Source organism: Ursus americanus, chromosome 17 (assembly GCF_024610735.1).
Source record: "Ursus americanus isolate L20-20 chromosome 17, mUrsAme1.1.p, whole genome shotgun sequence".
Lineage (NCBI taxonomy): Eukaryota > Metazoa > Chordata > Mammalia > Carnivora > Ursidae > Ursus > Ursus americanus.
Window position 1 is genome coordinate 10246226 of NC_142143.1, and position 11243 is coordinate 10257468.

General features: G+C 61.6%; 1 protein-coding gene across 1 annotated transcript; it reads right to left on the bottom strand.

Annotated features, from left to right (window-relative positions):
- Positions 1–1758: 1758 nt before the first annotated feature.
- On the bottom strand, positions 1759–7420 carry GALR3 (galanin receptor 3). The gene is made up of 2 exons (XM_045779551.2): positions 7059–7420; positions 1759–6412 (listed from the first exon to the last, which is right to left on the bottom strand). The coding sequence occupies exons 1-2, from the start codon at positions 7415–7417 to the stop codon at positions 5638–5640; spliced, it is 1134 nt and encodes a 377-aa protein (XP_045635507.1). The 5' UTR covers positions 7418–7420; the 3' UTR covers positions 1759–5637.
- Between the last annotated feature and the right edge of the window lie 3823 nt (positions 7421–11243).

Here is an 11243-nt window from a genome sequence, read left to right on the forward strand (position 1 = left end):
TGGAGGACAGGCAGGAGGACAGGCAGTGGGACCAGGAGACTGTGGAAAGTGCTGGGCCCAGGAGGGTGAGAGGCTGGCCAGAGAGGGAGGTGGGACGAGGCTGCAGAGGTCCAGGTCTGAAGCTGTGCCTGGTGGCAGAAATCACGTGAGGCTGGCTGTCACCTCCAACCTAGAGGTCAAGTGCATTCTTACCCAAAGCAGGCACCCTGAGCTCCAGGGAAAACCCCTCTGGGAGAAGCCACTATCCCGACCAGCACTGCCTGCTTCCCAGACCGCTTCAGATGCTGAGCCCAAGGCAAGCTCAGGAGGTCGGGAAGCTGGTCTGATTCCCCGGGTGATCCCAACAAAGTCCCTGGCTCCCCCCAGTTACGGGTCCCAAAGGGAACCACAGCCCCAGCCCCCTGATGCTGGCTCTCACGACAACATGGAGGCCTCAGTGCGTCAGGGAGATATGATCTCCACATAAGGAACCAGGCTCAGGGAAGCAGGAGTCTTTCCCAAAGCCCCCGCCAAGGGACCAGAGTGTTCTCTTGTCCCCATGACTGGTCCAGGCCAGCCTGGTGACTTTTCCCACTTCGAAAGCCTGGGAGGGTGGCACGAGTCACAGCCGTACTCGGTGGTCGGCTCGACCTGAGGGGCAGAAGTGGGGAAGTCACGCCTCTTCAGCTGGATCTCGAGGGGTTTGCTGGGGACCAGGATCTGCCCCAGGTGGCACTGACAGCGTCACATACAGTTGGCAACAGCCGGTGAGCCACCCAGGGTGGTTTGCCTTAAACGAACGGGGCCTGGCGCTGACAGAGCTCAGTTCTGCAAGCCCGTAGAGCCCCAGACAGCTCAGGGCCGTGAGGTGCGGGAGCCAGGGTTCAGACCTGACGCTGGAGCTCAAAGTCCGTGCCCTGACCTCTGCACGCTGCCACCGCTCCGGGTCCAGCCGGCACGACCATCAGATGCTCCGGCCGGCCCCCTCCCCAGCAGCCCAGGTCCCCTGAGCTGGTGCCCTTGCCCTTCGAGCCCTCGGCACCAGCCCTCCTCCTGCTTCCGTAGCACCCCTACGCAGAGCCTGAGCCGCCACGTGGCATCAAGCAGATGCCTCAATAAATCAGTCTTGTCCACTTCAGCCAGAAACCATTCCCCCCGCTGCACAGCTTTTCTCTGGCCTCGTGCCTTTTTGGGTCCCGCCCGCGGCTCACAAATGAGCCCCGCGTCAGGGCAGAGGAACTGGTGTTCATTAACAGGAAGTCTCGGGGTGGTTAATTGGTATTTATGTCCCCAGGTGCACACCTCGAACTTGATGGATGATGCCGTTCCTGCCAGCCTGAAGCAGGGTGAGTGGCGGAGCAGCTGTGCCAGGGCCTTCCCCTCGCTCACCCTGCCCGGGACTGAGTGTCAGCCCCGGCTACCGTTGTTACACTGCGGGGGCAGGGGGGAGGGTGGAGTAGGGGGGGGTCACCTTTGCACGTTCAGCTTCCCTTGCTGCAGCCAACTTCTTCCTGCCTCTGCTCCCTAAAGACCGTGGAACTGAGCTCAGACAGACCCGAGGTCGAGCCAGCTCTGTTTTGGGCTAGCTCTGTGATCTTGGGCATGTTACTTAATCTCTCGGAGCCTCAGTTTCTCCATCTCCAAGCTCTAAAGCAGATGAGACACATTCCAGGGTCAAGCACAAGGCCTGAGTGTAGCAGGTCCCCCATGGACACCCCCCACCGTGCCCCCCAGGCCCTTCAGTCTCAGCATGTTTCCCCCCAAACCTGTTCCCCCATTATCTCCCCGCCAGAACTGCCAGTAGCCCAAGCCAGAAGTCTGGGATGTCAGCTGGGACACCCCCCAACATTTAGTCACCAAGTCCCAAGGACTGTACCTTGTAAGTGGTTGTTCCGTCTGTCCAAACATCCCCACCCACTATCAGCGTCTTGAGACCTTCCTCTCTCCAGATTCTCCCACCAGCCTCCTAAGTGGCGTCCCTGCCCCACCCCCATCTCATTCTGCCCTCCGCCTCAGGAAAGCCTGCCTTGCCGCCAGAAAGTTCCCTATAGAGGAAATCTGGTAAGTTTACTCTTTTGTTTACAACCTTTCAGTGGCTCCCCATTGCCCTCAGGATGAAGTCTAGCCTCAGTTTCAGAGAGGATTTACAGAACCCTTTGCGACTGTCCCCACCACTCCCACCTCACTTCCTGCTGGGGCCCCACCATGCTGTGCCTGACTTCAGGTGGCCGGTACCCATGTTCTGCCATCGCTCCCTTCCCCATCTGCCCTGATTAACTCCCACTCCAGGCCTTGGCTTGGGCACCAGCTCCTCCAGGAAGTCTTCCCTGCCTGCCCAAGCTGGGTTAGGGCCTTCTGGGCTCCTCCAACCCCACATGCTTCTGCCTTTTCTTCCTGCAAAAGAACGCCGTGCCTCTTAAGTGCTCAGGTGTGAGCGATGCAGGGCCCTTCCTAAGAGGTTTGCACAAACAGGAGGATGAGAGACCTGCAGAATTCAGACCTTCCAACTCAACTCCTGCCGGGACCCCCAGGCTGCCCCAGGCCCAGCCTGAGATCCTGCAGGGGGCTCAGGTTGGGTGGATTCTCCTGGGCCTCGGAGAATGGCTGGAGCTCATTCCGCCTCTCCTCCAGCCGCCAGTGCCTGCCTGTGGCCCTACAGGACTCGCAGCTCTCTCCAACCAAAGTACTACGACCATCTGCTCTTCCAAGCATTTCATTAGCCCCCTGAAGCAGACCCAGGGGCCTCCGAGGCCGAGCCCAAGCCCAGCAGCAGGTCATCAATCTTCCTGCTAAATCCATGGCAAAACAGTTTCCCAGCCCTGGGCCAGGCCCTTGGTGGCGGATTTGTGGCCCAAGGCTCACAGAGCGGCCTGGATCAGGCTGCTCGCTGCCAGCCTGGCATCTCCAACCCAGCCTCTACAAAGCCATGGGGGGCTTCCTAGCCACACGTTTGATGGGGCCCATCCTGAAAACCCTCAGTGGCATCACCACCAGCTCCCCAGCTGGCCCGGGAGGCCACGTGATCTCACTGCACCCACCTTCCTGGCCTCCTCAGGCTACCCCCCCCTTCCTGGCTTGCTTTGACTGCACAAGGCCCTTGTTGCTCCTGCCTGTACCCCGCCTTGGCACAGGCTGCTGCTCCACGTGGCAGGCCCTTTTCACCCTTTTCAGGAAAATGCATATTCACTGTCACCTCCTCTGGGACTCCTGCTTGGATTGGCCAGGAAGGCAGGAGTTTCCTCCTCTGTGCCCTTTCAGGACTGTGTGTTCTCCTATTCTGGCCCCAGCCCACGGTGCTGTCTTTCCTTCTTTTGGTGTTTGGCTGTCCAGCTAGACTGAGGAGCTCCTGGAAGACAGGGGCCAGGTCAGACTCAGGCCCTCTCTGTGTTCCCCTCACCGCAGAGCTTAAGGGAGGCACCCAAATGCCTGGGGGGTAAAGGAAAGAAGGAAGGAAAGGGTCGTCTCCATCGTCGTGGACCAAATACTTGTTGTGTGCCAACTCTGGTCCAGGCTGTACTGTCGTCCATTAGCCAGAGCCTCCAGTGGGCCAGGGAGACTCCCTTCAGAAGCCCGAGGCCCTGGAGTCCAGCCAGGGGCCGGGGCTGTACCACTGTCCCTCTGCCAGTTGAGCAGAGACCCAGGCCACTGTGGAGGGCTCCCCCCGACCCACCCCCCCTTCCCCAGGCCTGGGGTTGCAGGCAGGTTCGAACTGGCTCTGCCTGGCTCGGTGAGCTTGTCTCTTGCCTGTCCCAGCTGGAGGCTGTCCCCAGTCAGGCACGTGTCCCTGGTCCCAGAGCAGCGGCAGCCCGGCTGAGCGGCTGGCCCGAACACCGCATAAGCAAAGCCCCAGAGATGGTGGTCCCCGTTCTACTTTGCAGACACTCACCAGTGTCATGTGGCGAACTTCATCAGGTGGTCTTCGATGTTTTCCCGTGCTGCCTGGCCTGCCATGAGAGCCGTCTGTTGGGCCCAGGTAGGATCCCAGCTCTGGGCGAGCTACCCCATCTCCTGGAGCCTCAGTTTCCACTTCTGACGATGGTGGTAGTAGCTTTTGTCTGCGAGTCAGAGGAGCCGGTGGAAGTGTGAGTGATGGCCACGGGGAGGTATAGGCCGCACGGGTGGCTGCAGCAGCGGGCACCCTCACACCCCTGCCATCCCACGGCCGTGGCCTGAGCCAGCCGCGGGAACCTTGGCAGAGACGCCGTTAAGAGAACACTGGACCTGGGGTCAGGCCCCTGTGCTGGGCTCTCAAAGCAATCACTTCCCAGCAGGTCTCAGCCTCCCCCTGTGAAGGGTGACTGACACCCTGACCCCTGGGTCTGCAGCAGGTGGCGGGCAGTGAGCAGGACTCAGCAGCTGCGGACTGTCGGGGAGGGGCCTTCCCAGGGGGCCCGGCAGCCGGGAGGTGTGCCAGGCAGACAAGGAGGCCGCAAGGTCTCAGGCCTCAGCCTGAGCTAATAAATATTATTGGCATGTGGGGGGGGGGGGGAGGGAAGTGGGTAGCTCTGCAACCATTGAGACTGATTTATTGGTTAATTAGGAGGTTGCCACAGCCACGGACTACCCTGCTGTGTGCATGGACAGGGAGGGGGCCGGGGGCAGCCAGGGCTGCCAGCTGGGACCTGAGTGTGGCTCAGGGTCTCACCTGAGCCAGGAGCACCAAGTGGCTGAAGGAATAACGCAAGGGGTTTGGGTCAGGCAATGGACCTAGGGCTGGGTGGCTGGGGCAGCCCATCAGGACTTGCTGGCCTGAGTAGCTGAACAGAACTATCCTAAGGAAGGGGACTGGGAGCTCTTTGAGGTTTCCAGAGCATCCAGTCAAGTGGGGAGGAGCTGCCGGTTTAGGGAAGAGGGCTGATGCAGAATCAGGAAGAACCAAGGAAAACCTTGGGAACCATGGAAACTGAGAACAGAGGCCCCCCAGGTGGAGAAGGTGGTTCCAGTGAGCAGAAAAAGTTAAATGGCAGTGGGTTTGAATCCAACTTCTGCCAGACACTAGCTATGTGACCTTGGGCAAATCACTAAACTTTTTTTCTTTTTAAGATTTTATTTTTAAATAATCTCTACACCCAGCGGGCTTGAACCCACAACCCCGAGATCAAGCATCACACACTCCATTGACTAAGCCACCCAGGTGCCCCAAATCACTAAACCTTTCTGATTCTTGATTTCTACATCTGTAGAAAGGGAACTAATTAGATCTACCTTGCAAAACTGCTTTGATAATTAGATTGAAGAATGTAGCACCGCGTAAGATACAGTCAATGCTACATAACTATTCGCTAAATTAGCTGCTAGTGTTCAATTACCCAGAGCACGGCGTGGAAGGGGGAAGGGGCTTAGTGAAGGGTGGTAGAGGGAAGCAGGGCCTAGGAGGTGCTGACCGAGTTGGAGGGGTGGGCAGATGAACTGCCCTCGCGCCAGACTGGCTGTGTGGCCAGAATCTGGGGGCTGCCTGGCCGGGGCGGGGCGGGGGTGTGCGCTTAGCTGGGTTGACCCAATTTCACCGCCCAGGGGCGTCCACCGGGCTGGAGCCCCAGCTGAGCCCGCGCGCCTCCGGAGGACTCGGGCCTGGAGCCATCCCCGGGTAGCGTCATGCCCTGGGGGTGGCGGAATGACAGACAGACAGTCACCGGGCCGAGGGGAGGCGGACGAGGTTCATTCCGGTCCTGGGGCAGGCGGGGCTCGTCCAGCCTCGCCGCCGCGGCCGGGCTCTTCCCCCGGACGCCCGCCCGGGCCGCCGCCCGCCGGCAGCCTTCCGCGGGGCCCAGCGTCCCCGGGGCAGCCGGCAGGGCCCGCGGTGGCGGGCCGGACGCGGCGGCGGACGCCCGGGGGACAGCGGGCGCGGCGGTGGCGGCGGCGGCGGCCGCAGGGCCACAGGCGGCGGAAGCGCGCGCGGAAGTGGCGCGAGGCGAGCGCGTAGACGAGCGGGTTGAGGCAGGAGTTGGCGTAGGCGAGGCAGTGCGAGGCCAGGCGGCAGGCGTAGGTGGTCGGGCTGAAGGCGAAGCGGCCGAACCAGAAGCAGAGGATGAGCGCGTGGTGCGGGCCCCAGCAGAGGGCGTAGAGCGCGGCCACCGCCAGCATGGCGCGCCCCGCGCGGCCCGTGGCTCTGCGCCGGGCCTCGGCCGCCGCCGCGCCCGCGGGGCCCACGGCCGCCCACAGGAAGCGCAACGTGCGCGCGTAGGCCAGGCTCACCACGGCCACGGGCAGCAGGTAGCCGGCGGCGAAGGTGGCCACGTCGAGGGCTCGCCGGCGCGCGTCCTCCCAGGCGGGCACGCAGAGCTCGAGCGCGCCGTAGCGCACAGTGCCGTAGTAGCTGAGGTAGGGCGCCGAGAAGAGCGCCGCCAGCAGCCAGACGAGGCCCACGGCGGCGCGCGCGTTGCGCGGTGTGCGCAGGGCCCGCGAGCGCAGCGGGTGCCGCACGGCCAGGTACCTGCGGGCGGGCGCCAGGTCAGCGCGACAGGCGGAAGGGCGATCGCCCGCCCCCCCGCCCCCCCCCCCGCGCTCCCTCGCCCCCCTGCACCGGCGGGCCGGCGGCCTGGCTTTCCGCGTCTGGCGACCTGCCTCGCGGGGTGGCCGCGAGGGTCAAGGGCAGTAACGCGCCAAGCGCTGAGCGCAGTGCCTGGCACCTAGCAAGGCTGGATGAGAGGCTCGGAGAGAAGGGACTTGCCTAAGGTCATCAGCTAGAGAGTGAGCCTGGATTGGACCCCACGTTTAGAACGACCAAGGCAGGTATGCCTAGGTGTGGTGGGCGGTAATAAAATAACTGATGGATTCGTTCACGTGTTCTCTTTGCCATTCGTGTACACTTACGAGCGCCTAGTACGTGCCAGCCTCTGTGCCGGCACTTAAGACACAGAGCTGTCCTCTGCAAGCTCACGATGGAGTTGGGGGGAGGGCAGGATGGTCCCCTCGAGCACGCTAGGCAGGCGCCCAGAGACTGGTTGGTGGGGGCGGGAGAGCTGTTCTTTCTCTCCCTCCCATCTCCCTTCTTGGTCCCCAGTGCTTTCCTTCCTAAGGAATCTGGCCAGGTCGTCCCTCCCCAGCCCAGTCCCCGCCAGGTCCCAGGCACAGCGCACCTGTCCACCGAGACGGCGGCCAGCGTGAAGCTGCTGGCATACATGGTGAGGTAGATGAGCAGGTGCACAGCCTTACAAACGAGGGCCCCAAAGAGCCAGGCGTCCAGGGTGTAGATGGCGGCCTGGAAGGGCACGCAGCACAGGATGAAGCAGAGGTCGGCCACCGCTAGGTTGAGGATGAACAGATCCGTAGTGCTGCCGGGCTCCTGCCAGGCACTGGGGCTCGGCTGCAACAGCACGGCCAGCACTAGCCCGTTGCCCACTGTGCCCAGCAGGAAGATGAGGGCGAACACCACAGGCACTGCCACAGCCCCCATGCTCCCCGGGCTGTCTAGCGAAATGTTCTGGGCATCTGCCATCTCCCCAGCCGGTGGGCACCTGAGGAAAAGAAGCTGGAGTCCTCAGACAGGAGCCCCGGGCTCTGGTCACTTGACCAGGGGGTCTCAGTGCGGGACCCTGGCCTGGGCCTGGCCAGGTCTCCTGCGCGGGGAGCTCATGGGGGATGGAGGCGGGAGTGGGGAGACAGCCAAAAGTCATCCCTGAGACCCACTTGTGCAAGCCTGGCACAATGGCATACGTGTGTGAGGCGGGTTTCTCAGTTCCCCAGGGAACACCCCCATGGAAGATTAGGGGATGGACACCTCCCGGCAGAATGGGCTGAGCACATGGCAGATGGGGGAGGGGCAAGCCCAACCCAAGGGGCTGATAGATCTACCTTACTTCTCCATGGGGGCTTGAAGCTCGGGGAAGAGTCTGAGACATGGGTCAAAGTCAGTGAAACACGGGTGATATCCCTGAGTCATGGTAAAGTCCGGTTTCGTGAAAGCCCCACAGTGGCACAGCTGGGAAAACCATATAGGTCACTGTCCCGTCTTTGCACAAGAGGACACTGAGGCTCAGAGAGGGGACATGGGAGGTGAATATCACACTTTGAGTGGCAGACCTGGGGCTCTTGCCACCCTGGTACCCTGACTCCCAGGCTGGAGCGCTCGACTGGCAGCGTGTAACAGGTGGTGCCTCTGACCCCGTGCAAGTACGTGTGTGTGCATTTACGCGCGCTGTGCCCGCTCTCACCCTTGCTCCACCCCTCGGCCCGGCCTGTATCAGCTATTACCTGTGGATCCACCTGCACGGCTGGGACCCCTGGGTTGGTGGGACAAATTAAGGGCATGGGGGGGAGGGCAGGCAGGGGGGAGGGAAGAAAGGCAATATGTGCGCCCCAGCCCCCAGCATGCAGCAAGCCCCCTGAAGCTCGGGATGGACAACACCCACCTCAACTCTGGGCACCGGGCCCGGCTTGGTCCTGGGTGAATCGGCCAGACTGAGGCTGCCTCTTGGCTCAGTGGCTGCCCCCTTGGCGCCTTCCTGCAGGTGCGGGTCTGCCTCCCGCTTCTCCCTCTTCTCCTTTAAGGCACCTCCTCTGCTGAGCCAGACTTGGGCACTCCCTCCGGAGTAGCCACGGCCACCTCCTCCTCGGTCCCTGATTTCCCCCGGGTTGCAACGCTCTTCTGCCTGGCTCTTTTCTGCCTCCCTGCGTTGCTTCTGCCTCTTTCTGCAGTGAGTAACCCATTGATCTCGCTCTCTGAGATTCGCTTTGGAGTTAACCCCTCTGTGGCCAGGGCCCAGCCCATTCCTGGCACTCCCACCTCCAGCCTAATGATTCACTCCCCGTCTTCCCTCTCTCTGCTCCAAGTAGGGCTCTAATCCAAGCTCAGAAAGGATTCCTCATCTTGAATGGGGTGTCCTAGGCTAGGAAAGCAGAACAGGAGTCTTTTCTGGAGACCAGACAGGACTCCTCCCCCAGTCCCTGAGAGTCCTGGGGCCCATCAACTTTCCTAAGCTTGTTCGAGGTTCAGTCTGGCTGGAGATGGAGGGGTTTGTGCCCATCCAAAGACTTTGGCTTTAGCCTGAGGGCAATGGGGAACCAGTGAAAGTTTTAGGGCAGGAACACCGTCTGTCCATTTAGTTTGGTTTATTTTGGCCTGGGGTGAAAAGGATGGACAGAAGGGGAACAACTTCACAACTTTAGGACCCTCTTGTCCAGGAAAAAGCCAGAGGTTCATCCATCTTGGTGAATGGGGTTCTGGCCTGGAACTCTTGGAGAAGTAGGCCACGTGGCCAAATGGGTTAGAGAGTTAGACTAGTTGGGATGGGGGCGGGGAAACAAGGTACCCTGGATTTCATAACAGTGAGGTTGTTTGTAAACTGGACAAGTGTAGTGGGGGCAAGAGTCTGCAATGAGCTTAGGGAGAGAAGAGGTGGTAGGGACTGCGTGTGGTCTTTCTAGAAGCTGGGAGGCTGGGGGAAGGTTAATAGGAAGTCTGTGAAAGGGGAGAGAAAATAGTTTGAGGGGACACTGATGGAGCTGGGACTTGCATTCAAGGCCCTAGGAGCTGGGGAAGAGACTCTTCAGGACTAGCTCCTCCCAGAATTTTCCTGAGTGCTCAGAGGTGTTTCTTGAAAGCCTGATGCCACTCGCCCCACACGCAGAGCATCTCCGAATTTTTAGAAATATTCACTAAACAGAAGATATTAGGAATCATACCTAGGCTGTCCTGAATTCAGAGCTATCAGAATCGATTCAAGGCATTAGAATGGTAGAAGGTTACAACCGATCACTGAAGTGCAGAATTGTAGGATTCTAGCCCCAGTGTCCTGGGGTTTTAGAACCCTTGACTGTCAGAGGTCTACAACCACCCTGATTCTGAAAGTCCCCGAGATCCCTGACACACTATCCTCCTTCCTTTTGGGCTCTTCCAGCCCGAAAGGCTCCGTCTGGCCCGGGGCAGGGCTCTGGATGGGCTGCTACAGGGCTAGGGCGAGGCTGAGCGGCTGATAAAGGTAAGAAGGGAGGGCCAGCGTGGGACAGGCAGGAAGGACGCGTTGTCAAGGCCAAGGCCCGAGCCCCAGCGCATTCCTGGCGCCACCTCCTCCTCTTGCACCAGGAGGCCGCAGCCTTGAACCCCGAGCCCGACGCAGAAGACGTGGACAGCGCGCCATGGGCGCGGTCTCTGGAGGCGGAGGTGCGGCTGATCCGCGGCCGGCCCTCCCGCCCTGCGCGGCTCTAAAGCTGTCGCGGGCGTCGGGCCACCGCCAGTCCAACCCGCAGCACGTCTGCCCGGAGCCGCTGCGGCACCTGTTGGTGCTTCCTACCGGCCCTCCTGGATGGTGGTGGATGGAGCCGGCGCAGCTCCGCAAGCTGAGCCGCTAGCTGACCGACGGCGTGGCGCGCTACCGCGGCAATGCAGCTGCCTACGCCGGCCGCCGGGGGGCGCAACGCCAGCCGTGGCGCCCGGGAGCCACAGGAAGAGCCGGCGCGTGCTGAGGCGCTGGCGGGTGGACCTGGGTCTGCCTTTCTGGCCCCGCTGGATACGCCACACCTACTGCTGGAACGCGTTGCCCGGTGGCTGCTTGTGGCCACCACGCGTAACCCGCCGGCCTACGCGGATCGTAGGATCGCGCACAGCAAGCTGCCGTTTTGACACTGCTGGCTGGGCCCGGGGCTGGTGCCAGGCCGCGTGCACTTGCTGCCGCAGCAGTGCGCCTGCGCCAGGTACACTACCCGGTGGCAGAGGCTCGCCGAGTATTCCGGCTACTGCCGTGGCCACAGCAGTCCTCGTCCCTTGGGCTGCCATCTCCCAGCACCTGGAGCTCCTGGACCCCAGCCTCAAGCTCCTCCAGAACCACAAGCTAGGACTCCCAGAATCCCAGAGTTAGGATACCTGCAGCTCGCCCAGACCATCCATCCTGACATCCAGGCTAAGGGCAGGGCTGGGGGTTCAAGGGCATGAAGAGAGGGGGTCCTCGTTCCCTGCCGTGAACGAAGAAGGGCCTTTGCATCCTCCCTGCCCTATCTCCAGCGAGGTACGAGCTCCCCAAGGCCACACCACGCTGAGGCTGGAGCTGCGGTGAATCCGAACCGATCCCGCCTGGCCCCCCACCCCGTGCCTGTAAAGCTGAGTGGGGAGGGCAGTGAAGAGACAAGGACCAGGGACAGCGACTGTGGGAAGGGGGTTGTCATCATGTCCACTAGGGGAGCAGCGAGCCCTTTGTTGGGGACAAGTGTGGATGGGGCCTTGGCAGCAGCAAATCGCTCTCCCGAGAGCCTTGCCTGCCAGGCTGCCAGTTTGTTTGAGTCCAAGGCCTGGAATCTGGGGCCGACGCGGCGATGGCAGCCAGAGCCTG